The sequence below is a fragment of the Microtus oregoni genome, unplaced genomic scaffold (assembly GCF_018167655.1).
Source record: "Microtus oregoni isolate MIOR12 unplaced genomic scaffold, Mior012 000012F_ref0000307, whole genome shotgun sequence".
Lineage (NCBI taxonomy): Eukaryota > Metazoa > Chordata > Mammalia > Rodentia > Cricetidae > Microtus > Microtus oregoni.
In genome coordinates this window covers 15,093,530-15,114,293 of record NW_024543071.1, presented here as the reverse complement: position 1 = coordinate 15,114,293, position 20,764 = coordinate 15,093,530, and the positions used below count along the sequence as shown (strand labels likewise).

Sequence of the window (20,764 nt, the reverse complement as noted above, 5' to 3'; positions counted from 1 at the left end):
AACAAGTCTAAGCTATCTGCGAACTTTCATAACTAATACGTCTCTGTGTCAATATTGGGGAGCCAACAGTCCTGACGAAAAAGCCTGACTACAAAGCAGAAATGCTTTTTATTTTTTTTTAAATAGTGAGGTCATTTTCTGTGAAGCTTCTCTTCCTAATCTATTCACACCAATGCTCTGCCATTCTGGGTCTAGGAAACCTCTCTGAGTCTGTATCACTTTCAGATTCCATTAAACTTCGCTAGCTGTAGTCCCAGATCAATAATAAAGATGCTGAACACGCCAGTACTCTGCGGCATTCTAGGAAACAACACTCTCCTAGCCACACCTTTCACAGCTCATTCCCTAACAGCTTCTCTTGTTTACCTCACACAGCCCATACTGGCCTTAACCCTGTTGCATATCCAAGGATGATCTGAACTTTGGACTTTCCTGTCTCAGCCTCTCGAGTGCTCAGATTATGGTTGTGAACCATCACATTCATTCAGTTATGACTTTTAATAACTACAGAAAAAAACAAGCCAAGTTTTTTCCGAACTCACTGGCAGTCAGGGTACTTTTCATAATCATGAATATAAACTAAGGCTAACCTGGAGCATATTCTGAAAATTCAAAGTGCTATTTCCTAACACCAGCTTTAAAGCAATCATGGGCTTTGCTGCCCCTAAAACAAACAGTACCCAGTTCTTAAAAGTCTCCTAAAGAAATGCTATATTAATTAAACTAGAGAAAATGGGAAAAAGTCAGCATAATTAACATACAAAGCAACACTATGGCCCAATTAATCACTAAGAAGAGCAATTGAATAAAACACTATGCATTTTTATGGTGCAATTTAATCTGGCAAGTAATTAATCACAGAAACACTGAGCAAAACAAATGGATTTCCCTTTAAGGAAGTCACATTTATCATCTCTAATGTATCCCAAACCCTAATTTGTTATCCCAACTCAGAATTGTCTGGGAGATTGTCAGTCTTAGCAGAAAATGGGTTTCTAATTTAAAAAAAAAAACATAACAGCTTTTCAAATGAAGTCACAGTTCTAGGGGGCCCCAAATGCTAAAACATCGGGGACAGAGGCCTTTGACAGTGGGCATGGAGGTCTTAACCTCAGGAGAATTCTCAGTTTAGATCACGTCAATGAAATACAGTTACTAAATGAACCAGAGAGAAAACAGTATTAACAATAACTATTACTGGCCACAAACATTACCAAAACCCCAGAGGGAGAGCCCTCAGGAGAAGACAACAGAGCTTCATTCTTTTTTTTTTAATATTTATTTATTTTTTTAAATATTTATTTATTATGCATACAATATTCTGTTTGTGTGTATGCCTGCAGGCCAGAAGAGGGCACCAGACCTCATTACAGATGGTTGTGAGCCACCATGTGGTTGCCGGGAATTGAACTCAGGACCTTTGGAAGAGCAGGCAATGCTCTTAACCACTGAGCCATCTCTCCAGCCCCTTAATATTTATTTATTATGTATACAATATTCTGTCTGTGTGTATGACTACAGGCCAGAAGAGGGCACCAGACCTCATTACAGATGGTTGTGAGCCACCATGTGGTTGCTGGGAATTGAACTCAGGAACTTTGGAAGAGCAGGCAATGCTCTTAACCACTGAGCCTTCTCTCCAGCCCCAGAGCTTCATTCTTCAGAGGAAGCAAAGGGAGAGGGTGGGGACAGATGAGTGCAGAGAAATTTAACTCAAGAAGGTGTCTTCTTTCTTCCCATCCTGCCTTACATAATAACCTGTTTTCTCTCTCTCTCTCTCTCTCTTTTTTTTTTTTTTTTTTTGGTTTGTCGAGACAGGGTTTCTCTGTGGCTTTGGAGCCTGTCCTGGAACTAGCTCTTGTAGGCCAGGCTGGTCTCGAACTCACAGAGATCTGCCTGCCTCTGCTTCCCGAGTGATGGGATTAAAGGTGTCCGCCACCATCTCCTGGCAATAACCTGTTTTCTTAAGTTCAGACAGTCTTACCAGTTTATCAACAGGCTGACCATTGTTGTTTGAGACAGGACCTCACTAGTAGCCTTGCCTGACCTGGAATTTACTAGTGAATCAGGTTGACCTTGAACTTAGACATCCTTCCCCAACCCCTAGTGTTGTGATTAAAAGTGGGCACCACCACACCCTGCCAACAGGCTGGCATGTAAAATGAGTTTAATATTCTAAGACACAGCAATAAGCAGAAGCTAAGAATATATGTTATATCAACAGCCCTCTTCCTGGCTCCTCCTGTAGAATATGAGACTGTACAACCCGCCCTTTGTTTGCCAAGAAAGCTTATGGCATCTCTAAGCTTTTCAATTAGCGTTCTCAGTCCCACCCCTTCCCTATTTCTTTTTTTAGTACATATTTACAGACGGAGGCTGGTAGTGGAACCTCAGGTCTCGGCGGGTTCTATCTACAGGGTTGTCTTTATTGGTGGGTTCCACCTTCAGTGCTGGATCCTGTGGTTCCTTAAACTGTTGTGCTTTTCTTAATTCTTCTACCTGAGAAAAACTTTTACCAATATCCTATGTATATGAGGCCACTGTCCTCTGGACTTCGAACTCCCACACCTTCCCCTTCGAGCTGGTGTCTGTGGCTGGCTCTGCTGGCTTGATCTTGATTCTGCTGTCCCCGGCCTTTCGGTGTATTTCCTGGCTGTAGAGTCTGCTGGCCTTTCAGTTCAGACTTTCTCTGAGCTGTGGTCTCTGAACTGTTTTTTTTTCTTTCCCTCACAGTAGCTTCCAAGCACAATCACTCCCTTGCCCATTCCTCATCAGGCCCAGGTAGCATCTGAAATCTCTAGTTCTAAGAAAAAGAAACTCTGTTTGCTGATCTACATCCAAGAAATAATTTTTCAAACACAGGCATAGATGCCACCTGCCTGCAACAGACCTCTAAAAAAGACAACAGAGAAACAGCTACTCTGGAATATGGTCAAACTTGTTTTCAAGGATGAGCTGGGGCTGAATATATACTTTTGAGAGACAAGCTGACAAGCTGTCAAAGGACACTCCAGAAAAGGATCAGCCCTAAGAATGGTTATCCAGAGAAATACCTCTCTCTCTGGCTAACCCACAAAAGTTAACACATCAGGGCTAGAGAGATGGCTCAGAGGTTAAAGAGCACTGGCTGCTCTTCCAGAGGTCCTGAGTTCAATTCCCAGCAACCACATGGTGGCTCTCAGCCATCTATAATGAGACCTGGCGCCCCCTTCTAGCTTGTGGGCACACACCGAAGGAATGCTGTACACATAATAAATAAATAAATATTTTAAAAAAAAAAAGACTGAGAATTCCCGTCCTGAGAAAATGTAAGTGAGAAATGAAGGTTCCTTGGTGTGAGGTCATGGAAATGCATCAGCACATCTTGAGCTTGACATCCTGTTCACATTGCTGGATTCAAAGAAATGATAAAGAAACCAATTACAACAACAACATCTCATTAAACCTGTTACTACAGGAGCTCACTTTTCTAGAGCACGCAAACTATCTGAGTTCCAGGAGAAAATGTACAATTGAGGTGAAATTAATCAAAACCTACATAACAAAGAATAGCAAGACACAGTGTAAGAAGAAATCTCTTCCTCAGAGATTCCTGAAGTCTGATCACTGGGTGTATAATTCTGCTTATTATTATTTTTTACAGAGTAGCAGTGTATTTACAATTAGGCTGATAGTAAAATGACAATAACATGTAGATACAATTAATTTAACAGTTAATCGACCAGGGCTAAAAATTCTTACCCTGTCATTAATTGCCTGCTTATTAAAGCACTCTATGAGTTTCAGTGCAGGCTATGACACCATTGTTACAAACTCAGGGGAGATGCAAGCACACCTCATGGGAGCCCAAGCTGAGAACTGCAGTGAGAGCAGGGAGTCATCCTCCTCAGCAACACTCCCCATGCCTTCACTGATGAGCATCTTCTCGCTGCCCTTCCTCGCGCCTGCATCCTCACTTCTCAAAGTTAGCACCAATGCTCACAACACCTTTAGCATTTTAGCTCTTAGCTGGTGAGTGCTGCTGGGGTTTTGAGAGAGCAGGAGACCAGAGGTAGCTCTGCCCGACCCCATGAAGGTCATCAACCTGATTTGTTTACCAAGGCTATTATTTTTTTTTTCAAGGCTATTATTTTTATAGTCTGGCCCTGGATGATGACTCTCTCTACCCACAATTTTTCTTCCCAAATTCATTCTTCAAAAAGAGCTTTGCAGATGACTCTTGGGGAATGTTTTCAGGCTTCAAGGCCATTTTATATAACAGTAGCAAACCAGAGCCCAGAATGGAGAGAGATTAGTCCCAAATCATCCACCAAATCAGGAGCAGTCAGGAATAGATCAAAGCATCTGGACAAAGATTCTGAAGACACATTTACCAAATGTGCTGATGATACAAAGCTGCAGAAGATCCCAATACACAGAATGACAAGTCAGGATCTGAAACAACCCTGATAAGCCAGAATGATGGGCTGAACACATGGAAGTGTTAAACAAAGACAAGTGTTCAATACAGGTTAGATTCAGAAGAAAAGAAACAAGCTGGAGATACTGAGAAGGAGACTCACAGAAATAGCAACAAAAGCTATCCTGCAGGGAAAGATTTTAAGTTTTAGGGGCTGGAGAGATGGTGCTCTTCCAAAGGTTCTAAGTTCAATTCCCAGCAACCACATGGTGGCTCACAACCATCTGTAATGAGGTCTGGTGCCCTCTTCTGGCCTGCAGACATACACACAGGCAGAATATTGTATACATAATAAATAAATAAATAAATATTTTTAAAAAAGATTTTAAGTTTTACATTCTTTTTACTCTGTTCTTTGTACTTTGCTTTAAAGTTTTTTTTATAATAAGCAGTAGTATTAGAATAAAATTAAAAGTAAGTATCACTTAACTAGCAAAATGCTGCTACCAACTTAACAAGCATGGGGTGAAAGAGAGCTGATGAAGGAAGGTCACTTGAAGCAGATTTGAAGGTTTTCATGGATTCCAAGTCTGCTATGAACCAGCAACACAATTCACAGTTCCAGGACAGTCAAGGCTACACTGAGAAACCCTGTCTTGAAAAACCAAAAGATAAAATAATAATAATAATAAATAATAAAATAAAACAAACAAATAAATAAATAGGGCTGGAGAGATGGCTCAGCAGTTAAGAGCACTGACTGCTCTTCTTGAGGACCTGGGCTCAGTTCCTTTACCCACAAATGGCCTACAATGATCTGCAACTCCAGTTCCAGAGGATCTGACGCTTTCTAATCTCCATGGAAACAAGGCTGCCACATGGTGCACACGAATACATGCAGACAAAATACTTACATACATAAAAGGCATACCTTTAAAAATAAAACAATCCAATTAAAGAAAGCAAGTAAACTGTGATTATTTATTTCATTGGTTTCAAGGCTCCTTTATAATCTGCGCCACATATCTGGATCATGCCTAACGGTCTGTGCTGGGTAGTTTTATATCAATTTGACATAATCTAAAAGTCATCTGAGAGGAGGAAACTCAATTGAGAAAAAGCCTCCATAAAATCCAGCTGTAAGGTATTTTCTTAATTAGTGATTGACGGGAGAGGGCCCAGCCCATTGTGGGTGGGGGCATCCCTGGGCTGGTGGCCCTGGGTTCTGTAACAAAGCAGGCTGAGCAAGCCATGATGATGAGCAAGTGATAAGCAGCACCCCTCCATGGCCTTGCATCAGCTCCTGCCTCCAGGTTCCTGCCCCGTTTGAGTTCCTGTACTGACTTCCTTCAGTGATGAACTACGATGTGGCAGCATAAGCCAGACAAACCTTTTCCTCCCCAACTTGCTCTTTTGGTCATAATGTTTCATCACAGCAATAGAAACCCAAACTAAGAGAGGATTGTTCACTATAATAAACATTCCCTTCAATAGTTCTCTGGTGAAAGGCATACCTTGACATCATATGGGAAGGGATAAATGAAGAAATTTAATTAATGGTTTTACAGACCTTTAACCCTAGGATTCAGAAAGCAGAGAGAGGTGAATCTCTGCAAAATTAAGCCCAGCCTGGATCAATACTGAGTTTCAGGTCAGCCAGGGCTACATAATAAGACCATCTTGGAAGGAAGGGAGGGAGGGAGGAAAGATGGAAGAGAGGGAGGGAGAAATGGAGGGATAGAGGAAGGGATGGTTCCATGGTTAAGAACGCTAGCTGTAGAAGCCTGAGGATCTAAGTTCAGACACCAGCATGCATGTAAAACACCACACATACCACACACCCATAACCTAGCACTGTGTGGAGTAGAGACAGAAGAATCCATGTTTTCTGGCCACCAGACTAGCCCAGGGTTCAGTGAGAAAATCTGTCTCAGAGGAAACAGGTGGAGGAGAGAGCAGGACACCTGACGTCTTCCTCTGGCCTCCTGAGTACTCACAGGGCACATACCCAAACACTTCACACACACATATACCACTCACACAAAGCACACACACTCACACACAACACACACACACAATGTCTAGGGAAATCATAGTATTCAAAGAAAATTAGAAGCCATGGCTTATGGAAAATAATGGAGGGGGAAAAAGACATTTTACCTCTAAGAAAGCAGATGGAGAGATGGCTCAGTAGTTAAGAACATTTGCTGCTCTTCTAGAGGACTCAAGTTCAGTTCCTAGTACCCATGTTGGGTGGTTCACAGCCACCCAACCTATCACTGCGGTTCCAGGGGATCTGATATCTTCTTCAGGTCTTCTAGCCTCTAAAGGTACCACACTCACATGCAGACACTCACATACATAATTAAAGCAAGAGATTAGGAATTTTTTTTTTTTTTGCTTTTCAAGACAGGGTTTCTCTGTATATAACTCTAGCTGTACTAGAAGACGCTCTGTAGACCAGGGTGGCCTCGAACTGACAGAGATCTACCTGCCTCTGCCTCCCAAGTTCTGGGATTAAAGGTGTGCACTACCACCATCCAGCTAAAATAAGAGATATTTAAAAAGAGGGATGGGGAGGGAGAGGGAGGGAGGAAGGGAGAGAGAGAGAGCGAGCAGAACTATATATATTAGCCATTTGTAAAAGTTAACGTTCAGAAAACAAGGATAAGTTTTTTTCGAGTTGTGTATTTTTGTTTTATTTTAGATTTTGTTTTCTCTTTTGAGAAAGGGTCTGTATTTTCAGGGATCATTTTTGTAGTCTGAGAAAGGGTCTCTTGTAACCCAATGGTCTCAGCTCACTATGTCATCAGGAACTGGCATTAAAGTCCCGATCTTCCTGTCGGTCTCCTGAGTTCTGCGACTGGAGGTCCGCACCACCACACTGGGCTTGGTGCTGGAACTTAAGATTCTCAGTTCACAGAAAGAGGAAGACTCACAGAAGGAAGTAATTTCCAGCATATAAAATACTGGGTAGCCTGAAGCCTCCAGTATTGAGCACAGTGTCACCAAGTACAAGGATGGATATATTTCTAAGAGTCAGACTGAAAGAGAGTGGGATAGACAGTCTCTTAGAAAATCAAATGAAGACTTGCCATAGATTCAAAAGGGCTTCTTTTTAAAGTTACTCTAGCTATAAGACAGGAAAGAGAAGAAATTAGGGTCTTAAACTATGCCTGTTGATAATTAGAAGCAAGTATTTTTTGTTTGTTTGTTTGTTTTCAAGACAGGGTTTCTCCGTAGCTTTTGGTTCCTGCCCTGGAACTATCTATTGTAGACCAGGCTGGCCTCGAACTCACAGAGATCCGCCTGCCTCTGCCTCCTGAGTGCTGGGATTAAAGGCGTGCGCCACCACCGCCCGGCAGAAGCAAGTATTTTTATCAGTTAAGCCATTACTAAATGTCAACATTCCCTAGAAAAGTTCCTTTGAGGAAAAAAAAATGATTTTTTCAGTCAAAACCACTTTAAAGCAATTATTATCAGTAATTATGAAGTATCAATTATTATCAGTAATTATGAAGTAGCACTTCACTACAGGACCAGGAGAGTTGTACTGGAAAAGCAGCCCACATTAGAGAACCAGAGGCTGGAAACCTTGGCTGGGACCTGGGGTGGCTTGAATAAAATGTCCCCATAGCCTCTGGAATTTAGAAGCTTGGTCCCCAGTAGGTGGTCTTTTTGCAGGGAGGCTTAAGAGGTGTGCTCTTAGCCAGGCTGTGGTGGCACACGCCTTTAATCCCAGCACTCAGGAAGCAAAGGCAGGCAAATTTCTCTGAGTTTGAGGCCACCCTGATCTACAGAGCAAGTTCCAGGACAGGCACCAAATCTACACAGAGAAACCCTGTCTTTAAAAACCCAAAAGAAAAAGAAAAAGAGGTATGGTCTTGTTGGAGGAAGTGTGACACTGGGGCTGGGGTGGCTCTGAGAGAGTACAAACTGGCACCATGTGTGGTCTGAACTCTTCCCGCTTGTGTCAAGATGTGAGCCCTCAACACTTCTGCATTGCTGGTGGGAATGCAAGCTGGCACAGTCCCTTTGGATGTCAGTGTGGTGATGTCTCAGAAAATTAGGAAACAACCTCCCTCAAGACTCAGTAATAGCACTTTTGGGTATATATCCAAAGGATGCTCGATCGTGCCACAAGGACATGTGCTCAACTATGTTCATAGCAGCTTTGTTTGTCATAGCCAGAACCTGGAAACAACCTAAATGCCCCTTGACCGAAGAATGGATAAGGAAAATGTGGTACATTTACACAATGGAGTACTACACAGCAGAAAAAAATGACATCTTGAATTTTGCAGGAAAATGGATGGAACTAGAAAACATTATTTTGAGTGAGGTAACCCAGACACAGAAAGACAATTATCACATGTACTCACTCATAGGTAGATTTTAAACATAAAGCAAAGAAAGCCAGCCTACAAACCACAATCCCAGAGAACTTAGACAACAATACAGACACTAAGAGAGGCTTACATAGATCTAAGCTACATGGGAAGTAGAAAGTAGAAAAAGACAAGATCTCCTGAGTAAATTGGGAGCATGGGGGCCTTGAGGGAGGATTGAAGTGGGGAAGGGAGAGGCAGGGAGGGGACCAGAGAAAAAAGTAGAGTTCAATAAATATCATGGGAAAAAATAAATAATTTAAAAAAGAAGAAAAAAGATGTGAGCCCTCATCTCTGGCTGCTGCCACACTTCTCTGCTGTGAAGGACTCTTTGGGAACCGTATGGCAAGCAAACCCTTCCTTCTGTAGGATGCCTTGGTTGAAAGGTTAATTAACGCACTACCCCGTAGCCCTGTTACATAATGAGCGGATCAGAAACTCTTTCCCAACAACAGAAGTTCTAGGTCACCATGACTGACCCTTTGAAACAGTTTCAAAGATAAGGAGATAACAGCAGAAGCAGGAGAATAAAGAAAGGCAGCTCAACCTACAGACTTCTGGGAAAGCATCCCAAATCTACTAAATGTACGCAGGTGATAATGCCTCTTGCCATTCGGAGCGGCACAACGCGGCAGGTCACCTGATTAAAAGTTGGGATTGAAGAACACCCAGATGTGGTTCTTCTCAGGGAGTCTAGAGTTGAAATTATGGATGAGAGTGCTCACCAAGTGCACACAGGTTGCTCGTGCTGTGCTAAGAAAACAGAAGGGAGCCTGGGGTGTCGGTCACAGCAGCATACACACTAAACACACAAGGCCAGGGTTTGATCCCCAGCAATAAAAAGGGAAGGGGAAGGAGGGCTGGGGCTGAGGTCAGGAATTTGCTTTCTTGCACATGGAGATAATATACTCTCTGGACTGAGGACATTCTGCATCAACTTGCAAATTGTCCACTTCCCCGGTGCTCTCTGCAATCTCAGCTGCAACAGGGCTCAGTTACCTTAAGTTTCCAGGAAGTAACTACGCCATCATCACCAGCCCAGTCACAGAGGTATTTCCTATCAACTACTGCCAAAAAATTTAAGCAAATATTTGTGATAAGTCATGAAGCAAGAGAAAATGTCGGAGTAATTAATAAGCATGTGGATTGTTTGCCAAAACAACAAAATAAACTTTCCAGATTTAAATACATATATAAGATTTCTTTGAACTAAATCATAATGACAATAAAATGCTTTTATAAGTTTCCTGAAGTTAGAGTCTAAAAGTGCTTGCTGTGCAAACCTGATAGCCTAGATTCAGTTCGCAGAGCCAACAGTGGAGAGAGCGCTGGCTCCCAAAGCTGACCTCAGACCGTCAGATGTGCTCAGAATCATGTACATGCCCACGCTCCCAAACTCATTACTCCCTCTCTCCCTCTCCCTCTCTTCCCCCCCCCCCCTCACACGGGGGGGGGCGTGGAGGGAGGAAAGGAAGGAGAAAAGGGTTCCTTGGGTTGGCTAATTATTCCCTTCTAAAACCCTGGACGCTGGCTGGGAGGTGGCTCTGTGGGTTAAGCACTTGCTGTGCAAGCCTGTGACAGAGGCTGGATCCCTACCTCCCACATAAAAGCCAGACACAGCAGTCTGTATATGCAACCCAGTGCTCAAGGGCAAGGGCAGGAAGAGCTCTTGACTTGCTGGCAAGACCCAGGTTCAGTTGAGAGATCCTGTCTCAGAACTTAAAGTGGAGAACGGAAGACATCTGCTACTCAGGTATACACAGGCAAATACGCACACGAATGCCACCCCCTGAACTAAATAGCCCTGCACAAAGTGAGAACCTGGAAGTGAGAGTCTCAGTATGCATTTGGACCCTGCTAAGAAGAGCCTTCTATTTCAGTCTAGTAGCTTGATTCAGGCTCAGCTCAAGATTGACTCCTTTTCTCCTAGGAGCAATATTCCACAAATAGCCCCTTACCCGAACCAATAAAAACAGGCCGCAATCAGTAGCCTTATTGGAAGAAATGAGATGCAGAAGGCAGGGCACACAAGAATATCTTCTATCAACAACGCTGACTCCAGACATTTCAAAAGCACACTTAGTAACTCCTTCGAGTCACTCCATCAAAGCACCATGTCCTTTCAAACTCACACAGTCCTCTGACAAATGCTAATTAGTCCTGCTACTTTTGTGCCCGTACTTTTCTGTGCTGTAAAGCTCAACATCAGAAGCCAATGAGCTCTGACTACTCACATCCTGAATACAGGGAAGAACAAGCTATGGGCTATTAGCTCACCAGGGAATGCTGTGTTTAACACCTACACATGAGAATACCTCCCACAAAGGAAATGCATGTATGTAAAACCCAAATACAGACCTTCCCCCACTGTCACACAGCTCCAAATACAGTAAAGGGAACAAAAGCAAGAGTCCTCGCTCGTTCAGAAAATAAGAAATTCCTTTCTTGCTGTTTCCTTCTTTAAAGCAAATAAGTTTACTGAGATGGATGTAATATATATGTGCTACTTAGAGCTGCACAGAAGTTTCTATGTTTCACTGTAATTGAATTGGTATAAATCCTGGCTGGGCATAGAGGCATATATTTATAATATACAGGGAAATTGAGACAGAAAGATCATTTGAGCCCAAGAGTTCAAGGTCATCTTGGGAAACACCAGGGAAATATAGGAAAAGAAGGAAAGAGGGGAGGAAGGGAGGGAGGAAGGGAGGGAGGGAGAGACAAAGCAGGTATGTCAGTGCATTCCTATAATTCCAGCAGAGACAGGGGACCTAAATACCTAAATACAAACCCCCTCCCTCTCTCTGCAAGCCTGGTGTGGTAGTGAGTGCTTGTAATGTCAGACACTGGGAGGTGGACCCCTGATGTTTATTGGCTGACCAGCCTAGCATAATGGGTGTCTTCTAGGCAATGAAAGACCTCGCCCCCCAAATCAAGGTATCCAGTACCTGAGGAGTAACATCTAAGGTTGGCCTCTGGCCTGCACATGTGAGCATACATATACTTGTGCATCCTCACACAAACACAAACAAAAAAGATGAAAAAAGAATTGGTAAAGAAACAAAAGAAATTCCACATCAGGTCTACATACAGAGACTGAATAATAAAATTGGATAAGAAAGGGGCTTAATTTTGAGACTGAGTTCTCCCTGAGAACCATCACAACTGAGACTCTAAGATCTGTATACTTGTACAATCAAGACAATTTTTGTTGTTGTTGTTTTGTTTTTGAGACAGAGTTTTTCTGTCTAACTCTGTCTGTCCTAGAACTCACTCTGTAGACCAGGCTGACCTCAAACGCACACAAATCTGTCTGCATATGCTTCCTGAGTGCTGGGATTAAAGGCGTGTACCACTATCACCTGACTCAGAACATCTGTAATAAATTAGTAATATTTATGCATTTGCTGTAATGATCTATCCTGTCCCTTTAAGAGACAAGCCCTGCCCACTTCCTCCTCTGTCCACTGAGGCAGACAGATCTTCCTTCCTGCTTGCAGCCTGAGTCCCTTCCTTTTCCATCTCCCTCTCAAAGAGGCAGCTTCCACCTCTTCCTCTCTTTCTGTCTCCCCTTCTCTCTGTTCTTCTCCCCTTTTCCCTTCCCCCCTCCATAACCCACTAAATAAATACCCAACCTCATTTTGCATGGCATGCCTTTCCTGCAGCATGGTTCCCTGCCCTGGACCAGCCGCCTTCAGAGACCTGCAGCACGGTCTTGTGTGCTGTCCATGCCAGGGACCCACTGCCTGCTATCACTCGGAGACATGCAGTGTTTCTGCCGCTGCAGCCCATTTGGGGATCCACAGCACTTTATTTTTACCTTTACACTAAGTCCTTGGCTGACCTCCACGTGGTGTTCAAAGATGCGAGGAAAGCCTGGGAGAACAGGGATTAGATGTTCAAGGACAGCTTCTAATATAGTAAGTCTGAAACTAGTCTCAGCTGCATAAGATGTCTCCTCAAAGGGGGCCGAGTAGACACAGTGGTACAGGCCTGCCATATTCAGGAAGCTGAGGCATAAGGATCACCACAGCCTGGGAATTCAACCATTCTTGAGCATTCTATCTTAAGACACACATAAAGACCAAACAAACAATTCGGGGGCATCAGAGGACACTGTAAAAAATGAAAGGCAATCCATGGAATGGGAGAAAATACTTAAGAATCATCTGATAAAGGGTTTATATACATATTACATAAAGAACCCCTAAAATTCAACAACAAAATTCAACTAGCTTGGTATGGTGGCATAGAACTTTAATCCCCACACTTGGGAGGTAGAAGCAGGAGGATCTCTATGAGTTCAAAGCCACCTGATTTATGTAGTAGGGTTCTAGAATAGGTAGAGTTACATAGTAAGACCTTATCTTAAAAACAAACAAACAAACAAAAAACCCAGTTGAAGAATGGGATGAGTGAAAATATGAGCAAAGAGATCAAGACCATGATGGGGACACCCACTGGAACAGTTTACCTGAGCTAATGGGAGCTCACAAATTCTAGCCAGAAAGGGAAGGAACCAACATAGGACCAAACTAGACCCTCTGAATGTGGGTGACAGTTGTATGGCTGGGGCAGACTGCGGGGCCCCTGGCAGCAGCACCAGGATTTATCCCTACTGCTTATACTGGCGTTTTGGATAACCATTCTCTTTTGATAGATACCTTGCTCAGCCTAGATATAGTAGGGAGGACCTTGGACCTTCCCCAAAGCAATGTGCCTTACTCTCTCTGAGTGGATGGGGCAGGGAGGTGGAGGGGATGGGAGGAGGGGAGGGAGTAGAAACTGGGATTGGTATGTAAAACAAAAAAAGATAGTTTTCTTATTTTAAAAAATAAAATTTAAAAAAGAGTGGAAAAAAATAAACCCACTCAAGTACTACATGGGAAAGGGGAGAGCTAAGGCTACAGCTTAGTGAAGAGCACTTTGATTAGCACATCCCAGGCCCTGAGTGTGACCTTTAGTACTACATGAGGGTGTGGAGGGGTGGATGGACATGGTGGCACATGCCTACAATCCCAGCACCCTCAGGCCAAGCCAACCTGAGTTACATATACGCAGTTAATCACTGTCACCCCCACTTTTAAAAAAAAGAGAGCTGGGGGGCTGGAGAGATGGCTCAGAGGTTAAGAGCACTGATTGTTCTTCCAAAGGTCCTGAGTTCAATTCCCAGCAACCACATGGTGGCTCACAACCATCTATAATGAGATCTCGTGCCCTCTTCTGGCATACAAACGTACATGGAAGGAATGTTGTATACATAATAAATAAATAAATCTTAAAAAAAAAAGAGAGAGCTGGAGGGGGTAGGATTTGAATAAATATCTCTCCAAGGCAGAGATATAAATGTCTAAAAAAAATTTGAAAAATGTTTAACATTATTATTAGTCATTAGAGAAATGCAAATTAAAACTATAATGAGATACTTCTTCACACCCATTAGGATGGCTAGTACCAAAAAAAGAGAAAAGTATAAACAAAAATGTGTAAAAATTAGGATGTAAAATAGTGCAGCCACTTTGAGAAATGGCTGGCAAGTTCTCCAAATGTTATATATAAACTATCATATGCTGTAGTAATTCCACTTCTGAATCAAGGTATTGAAGAGTTTCAGTAGAATCCTGTTTATATAAGCATCATTCACAGCATCCAAAAGGTAGAAGCTACTCAAGTTTTCTCAACATTACAACAGAGTAAGAAAATGTGAAGATAACGTACAATAGAATACTATTCCACCCACAGAGGAAGTTCTGACACAGACTATACATGCTGAAGCACATATATGATTCTGATATGAAGTTCAGGGCAGTCAAATTACGAAAATTAGAAAACAGGATGCTGATTGCCAGGTGCTAGAGGTTAGGGGTTAGGATGGGGGGCATTTAAAGAGTACCTAGTTTGGGTTAGGACTCTAGTTAAGTGGCAAAGGCTTGACTTTGAGTCCCCAGAACCACTCATGAATACATAAAGTTCTGGAAATGGATGATGGTAGTGGTTGCACAACAATATAAATATACTTAATATCAAGGAATTATATGGTTAAAAGTAATTAAAATTTCAGCTGAAGAGATGTCTTAGCAATTAAGAGCACTGGCTGCTCTCCTAGAAGACCTGGGTTTAATTTCCAGCATCCACATGGTAGATGACAATTATCTGTAACTCCAGTCCCAGGAAATCTGACCCTCTTCTGACGTCTTCTGACCATGTCTGGACACACAGACAGACATGCAGGCAGAACACCCACACACGTGATGATGGTGATGATGACAATGATTGAGGATGATGGAGAGGAAACACAGTGCAGAATTATTCCAAGAGGATTTTAAGCTGAGTTTAAGAAGGGCATGCGAAAATCACCCTCACCTTCAACAATCTTTACCTGAGGGCTGGAGAGATGGCTCAGAGGTTAAGAGCATTGCCTGCTTTTCCAAAGGTCCTGAGTTCAATTCCCAGCAACCACATGGTGGCTCACAACCATCTGTAATAAAGTCTGGTGCCCTCTTCTGGCCTTCCGCATACACACAGATAGACTATTGTATACATAATAAATAAATATTTTGAAAAAAAAAAGAAAAAAAAACAATCTTTACCTGAATCTCCTAAACCAAGAGTCTTAAACTGCACTACAGTTCACAGTCGTAGCTATGACATTACACAAAACCTCACTTTGCAGTGTAAACCAAATTAGGGCAAAACAGATGATTCGCCACATGGGTTTCAGGGCTTGGTTTGTTTCTAGCTGTAGTCTTAGTAGACTGGGAAACATTGACTATTAAAATAAATGATGCTTCTAGTCACCAAGTAAACAACATTACTATGGCTTCACTTTAGTGCAGTGTTATAATGTGTGTAATGTTTCCTAATTTAAGGGAGTCGATCAGGGTCTGATTAACACAAGCAGGGCTAACTGATAAATTCTAACTGCATCGAGGGCAGACAACTACAAGCCATGGCCACGTAGTCCCTGCTGTTTATGCGTCATCAGCTCAGGGCCCTGCTCAAATCTTTTCCTTTAGTCTCAATTTACCCTATACTTTAGTCTAAATCCACTTCTCGGTAACCAGGTTGCATCCTTCTGCTGAGTGCCTGAACATGAAACTGTGACTCCTTTCGTCAGTTCTCACTTTATTAAGAGAACCTCTAAGTAGGAGGCAGATATTGAAGCCCAATTGGGTGTGTGAAAAAAGAGAGTCGGGGAGACCTTACATTTCCTTCTCAGCTCTAATTCTCTAATTCTGCCTTTTTTTTTTTTTTTTCCGAGATAGGGTTTCAGTGAAGCTTTGAAGCCTGTCCTGGAACTAGCTCTTAGTTCCTGTAGACCAGGCTGGCCTCGAACTCACAGAGATCCACCTGCCTCTGCCTCCTGAGTGCTGGGAGTGCCACCAATGCCCAGCTAATCCTGCCTTCTTTAACAGCGCTTTCTAGGCCGGGGTGGTGGTGTGTACCTGTAATCCCAGTACCAGAGAGAGATGGAAGCAGGAAAGATCATATGTTTAAGCCAGCCTGGACTACAAAGTAAACTCAAAGTCAGTCTCAGCTACTAGCACTTGGTAGGTAGCAACATGAAGATCAGGAATTTAAAACCAGCCTTGAGTACAAAATAAGTTCAAGGCCAGTTTAGGATACTGAGATCTGTCCCATATAAACAAATGAAAACCACAGAATGTATGGGGAGAAAGAAGACAAGCCCTCTAAATGAACCTTAAGGGAACCATAGGGTATCTTACTCTTCTTATCCACTACAGTCCTCCGCTCTACCAACTGAGCTATCGAAGGCTCCGCTATCTTACTCTTCTTATGAAAGGACACAACAGTTCCTCTGGGAGGAACAAGCTCTGCTTGTTGGTGACATCAGGTGTTCCAATTAAAATTGCAGCTCTACACAGCTGTATTTTCAAACTCTGCTAAGGATCAAACGGAAGACAGGGTTGTTTAGACACAAATAACGCTGATAACTACAGCAGCATGACCAAGCCACGAGAGACGGGGAGAAGCAGACCAACAGCACTTGGAGCGCCAAGCCTGCGGGAGGACTTTAGCCCCCACTGCCACAACGAAAGCTTCAGAGGACAGAAGGTCTGCCCTCATTCTGCTGTTCTCCACCTGCTGGGCAGGCTCTAAGTCATGGTGGTCCTTAGACCCACTACAGGCCAGGAGAGTCAAAGACACAGTTTTACACTGCCATCAATTAGCTAGACACCGCCCAGCTTGGACATCTGTTCTAGGGCTCTGGAAGAGCCCACTACAAGACAGCTGACAAGAGTTTGTTCATGGTGCCTTAGAAATCCTTCTAGGGTGACATCAGCACAAGTAACCTTTAGAAACAGCTAAAATAAATTTGAATACCACAGCGGCTTTCCTGCTAAGCCTTTATAGCACAGTATCCCTTGGAGACTCAACAGTCAGATTTTCTGACACACACTCCTGTTTCCTCAATCACCCAAAGTCACAGATACACAATACAAACTTTCAAAGAAAGACAAAGAGGCAAAAGGAAGCCTGGCTCAATTGTGCCTTTTTATCCTTCAGGTAAGAGGATACTGAACGAGACAACTGCCTCGATCACTCTCATCCAGCACCATCAAGATCCAGCCACATTAAAAAACAAAACACTTTAACTCTCACAAGACAGAAAAATAAAAGTAACTAGGAATTACTAAGCAAGGCTCAAAACAATAAGGCTAAAAATCAAGGCCAGGTGTAATGGTGCATGCCTTTAATCTCACCACTCATCAGGAAAAGTCAAGCAGATCTAAGTCTGAGGCATACCTGTTCTACTATTGAGTTCCAGACCAGGCAAGAGTACATAGAGAACTGGGCTCACAATGTTGCAAGGCAATCAAAGTAGGGTCTTCCAAAACACACCATCTTTGAGAAGCAGCTTCCTTGCTGGCAAAGTGTATTTTGAGGCAGGTGTGATGACAAACACCTGTCAACTCAGCCCTTTAGTAGAAGCAGAAGGAATGGGAAACGGGTTCAAGGTCACTTTGGCTACATACTGAGTTCAAAGCCAGCCTGTGCTATGAGAATCTGTCTCAAGGTGGGCAAAACAAAGATATTTTAAGAAGCATATAACATACGCTACAGAGTTTAAAGGTTAAAAGATTAGAGAAGATGGCATGTGGACGAACTGGAAGGATACCCTGAGCCTGGCAATTAGTGGGTGAAAAGAGCCGTCTGGAAGGAGCAAAAGTGAACAGCTCAGTCTCATCAGTGTGTGTCTCTGGTCTGGATGTAGTGTTAGAAGATTCAAACACATCTTTCCAATAATATCTTAAGGAAGTTGCTGCTTCAGTCAGATTCTCAATTAGCCACAGTGAAGATGATGTACTCATTCTCTGCAGGAGGCCCAGTTTGAGAACTGAAATGGGAGGGGAGGTCTGGCAGTCATGCAGACAAGGAAAAGGCCATGGGGACTGGCATCTTTTCAAGGCTCAGCCCAGTTCTTCCAGTTACTTAGAGAAGGCAGAGAAACTCAAATCAGCTGCCTGGTGACCCTTGGGAAGAGTAAGGACAGCAGTCAAGGCAGAGACAATTGAAAGCAAAAGCAGTGAAGTAGAAGATAAAGCAAACAGGCCTCAGACGAAGAGGAGATACCTGGAAGGCCTGTGTCAATACATGATAATAAACATAGCATACACTATCTTCCTATGTACCTCATACTCTAGCCCAGAACCTGGCGTTTCATTCAGACACCCAAGTCTGTCTTACTTCCCCAGGGTCACAAAGGGTAATCTGGGAGAAGAGTTTGTCATGCCTAATTCTTTTAGAAACTCTCTTTTCTTGTAAGGACCCACAAGTGTTTTGATTGCTTGCTAGGTCTAGACAGGCATCTTTGGTGAGCTTTATAGATGTTTGCTCAGTGTCTCTGGAGGCAGCAGGCAGTTCAGCCTCACCCTAGGCTCCCTCGGCCCAGCCCACCTAACACACAATTTCACAGCTTTCCTCTTGTTCCCAGGGGCGACACACACTGTAGTAAATCACTTCAGAGACATTTTACTTTAAGACAGAGAGAGGGAAGATAGGAATAAACATCAGACCCTGCTCTCTCACACATTAGAATCTATACAAAGTTGTAAACACGCACTACTATTATTGGAGTGTCTGGCAAGCCTTACATCTGGAGCTAAATCAAGTTCCCCATCTGCCGGGTTTGCCTGTTTTATTCAACGTTAACTTCTTGATTGTTTGCAAAAACAATTTAATAACTGTTGAGAAAAAGGAAAATCATAGGCACAAAAGAAGGAAACAATGGGGGACAGTCAACTGAGCTCAATACCAAAACCCTTTCCCTCCCTCCCCACTTACAGACCACTCCCTCCTGTGAGAACTGCTTCCTCCTGACTCAGTGAACCCCATGTCTGACACAATTTTATCCAACAAATACAGCATTTTTTGTGACATTTCATAAGGGCTAAAAGTGACTTAGCCCCAGGGATTTTGTTTGCCTGTGTTTATCACAAATAGAAATATCTATTTACTGTCACATGTGAGAGTCCTACGTCGCCATGAAGAGACCACAGTGAAGAGCAGAGGAAACCATACACACAAAGAACACTTTGGCAGCTAAGGTGCCTGCAAAGGGCGTGCAATCATCGCTCAGGTAGAAAATTCACACAACAGCCAGCACTTTGAGCTATTTCAATATGACAAAATGAAAGCCTCATGCACTCCTGCTTTTCTTGATCAGGTTTGACAATTTCTTCCACTCCTACAGACATCAGGGCTTAAAATAGTAGTGGTGCTCAGAGCGTTCTCCTTCAGAAGGTACAATAAACCTCAGGATGAGCAAGAAACTGTGAAAGGAATTCTCATTCCTTACCTGATATTAACCAATGCATGCGTCACCTTGCTAGCTGCTTCCTTCCACTGGCCTGCGTTGGTAGAAAGCCTAAGGACTGTGGAAGGAAAGAACACAGATCTGTCAAGCTCTTGACACAAAACACAAACAGAGCCTGAGCCATTCTCCTGCTTAGAGAATAGTTCAACTACTTTCTCCATGAATTTTCTTCTTTCTCTAACTTCTCACTTTCTACCAAAGTAGTCACGTCTCCTTCCCTGGATTGGGCTTCTCCTAGGCTCCCCCAACAATGGGCTCCAAAACTTAGTTTCTATGTTCACTTGACATAGAAAGATGAAGCCATAGCTCAGTTGACCACAGAGCATAAAAACCTGAGTTAGGTCCCCAAAGGCCCTAGAAAATGCCTGGTGTGGTGACACGTGCTTGTAATCCCAGCACTGGTGAGCAGGAAACAGGTGGACTTGCTGCTGGCTAGTCAGCTTAGCCTTCTTGGCAAACTCCAGGCCAATGAGAGACCCTGTCTAAAATGATAAAGTGGACAGCTCTTGAGGCATGACCTGACACTGATCTCTGGCCTCCATGTACACATGCCTGTGCAAACACAGATATCTATATAGGGGTGGCAATGTGACAATAACCTGCCTGCCATGTTTACTATTTCCCTACTAGCAAGGGTTATACTTGGTTGGCATGGAACTATGTAGACCAGGCTAGCCTCAAACTCACAGCTCTCCTACTGGCTGAGTTGCTATCCCTTCTTGTTCCATGTGTATCTTTATAAACTACAGCCATACACCAGCCAAATAGGACAAATAATCTTTCCAGGTAGAGAATGATCATGTTTCAATCAATGAATGAGCTGTTTTGCTCCTCTAACTTATATTGAGTGACCTGCAAAATGAGTCAAAAGAAAGCGTTCACTATCTGACCAAACTCTCTTTCACAAACACACTCATGGAGGGGAGTGTGGGGGTGGAGAGAATACAGAAAGCACAGTGAGCACATTCCCTGACAGTCATGGTCTCCGGGCCACATGGGTGTTATAACCACGCCATTTATTTTTTTAAAATATTTATTTATTATTTATACAATATTCTGTCTATGTGTATGACTGCAGGCCAGAAGAGGGCACCAGACCTCATTACAGATGGTTGTGAGCCACCATGTGGTTGATGG

The 20,764-nt window shown here is 43.1% G+C and overlaps 1 protein-coding gene across 2 annotated transcripts in view; it reads right to left on the bottom strand.

Moving 5' to 3' along the window:
• Armh3 (armadillo like helical domain containing 3) overlaps positions 1-20,764 on the bottom strand; it is a 190,141-nt gene that overhangs the window by 54,531 nt on the left and 114,846 nt on the right. For both annotated transcript variants that reach the window (XM_041662014.1, XM_041662015.1), the window contains one exon: positions 19,610-19,685. In XM_041662014.1, the coding sequence (XP_041517948.1) occupies positions 19,610-19,685 (76 nt within the window). The remainder of the gene's footprint in view (positions 1-19,609; positions 19,686-20,764) is intronic.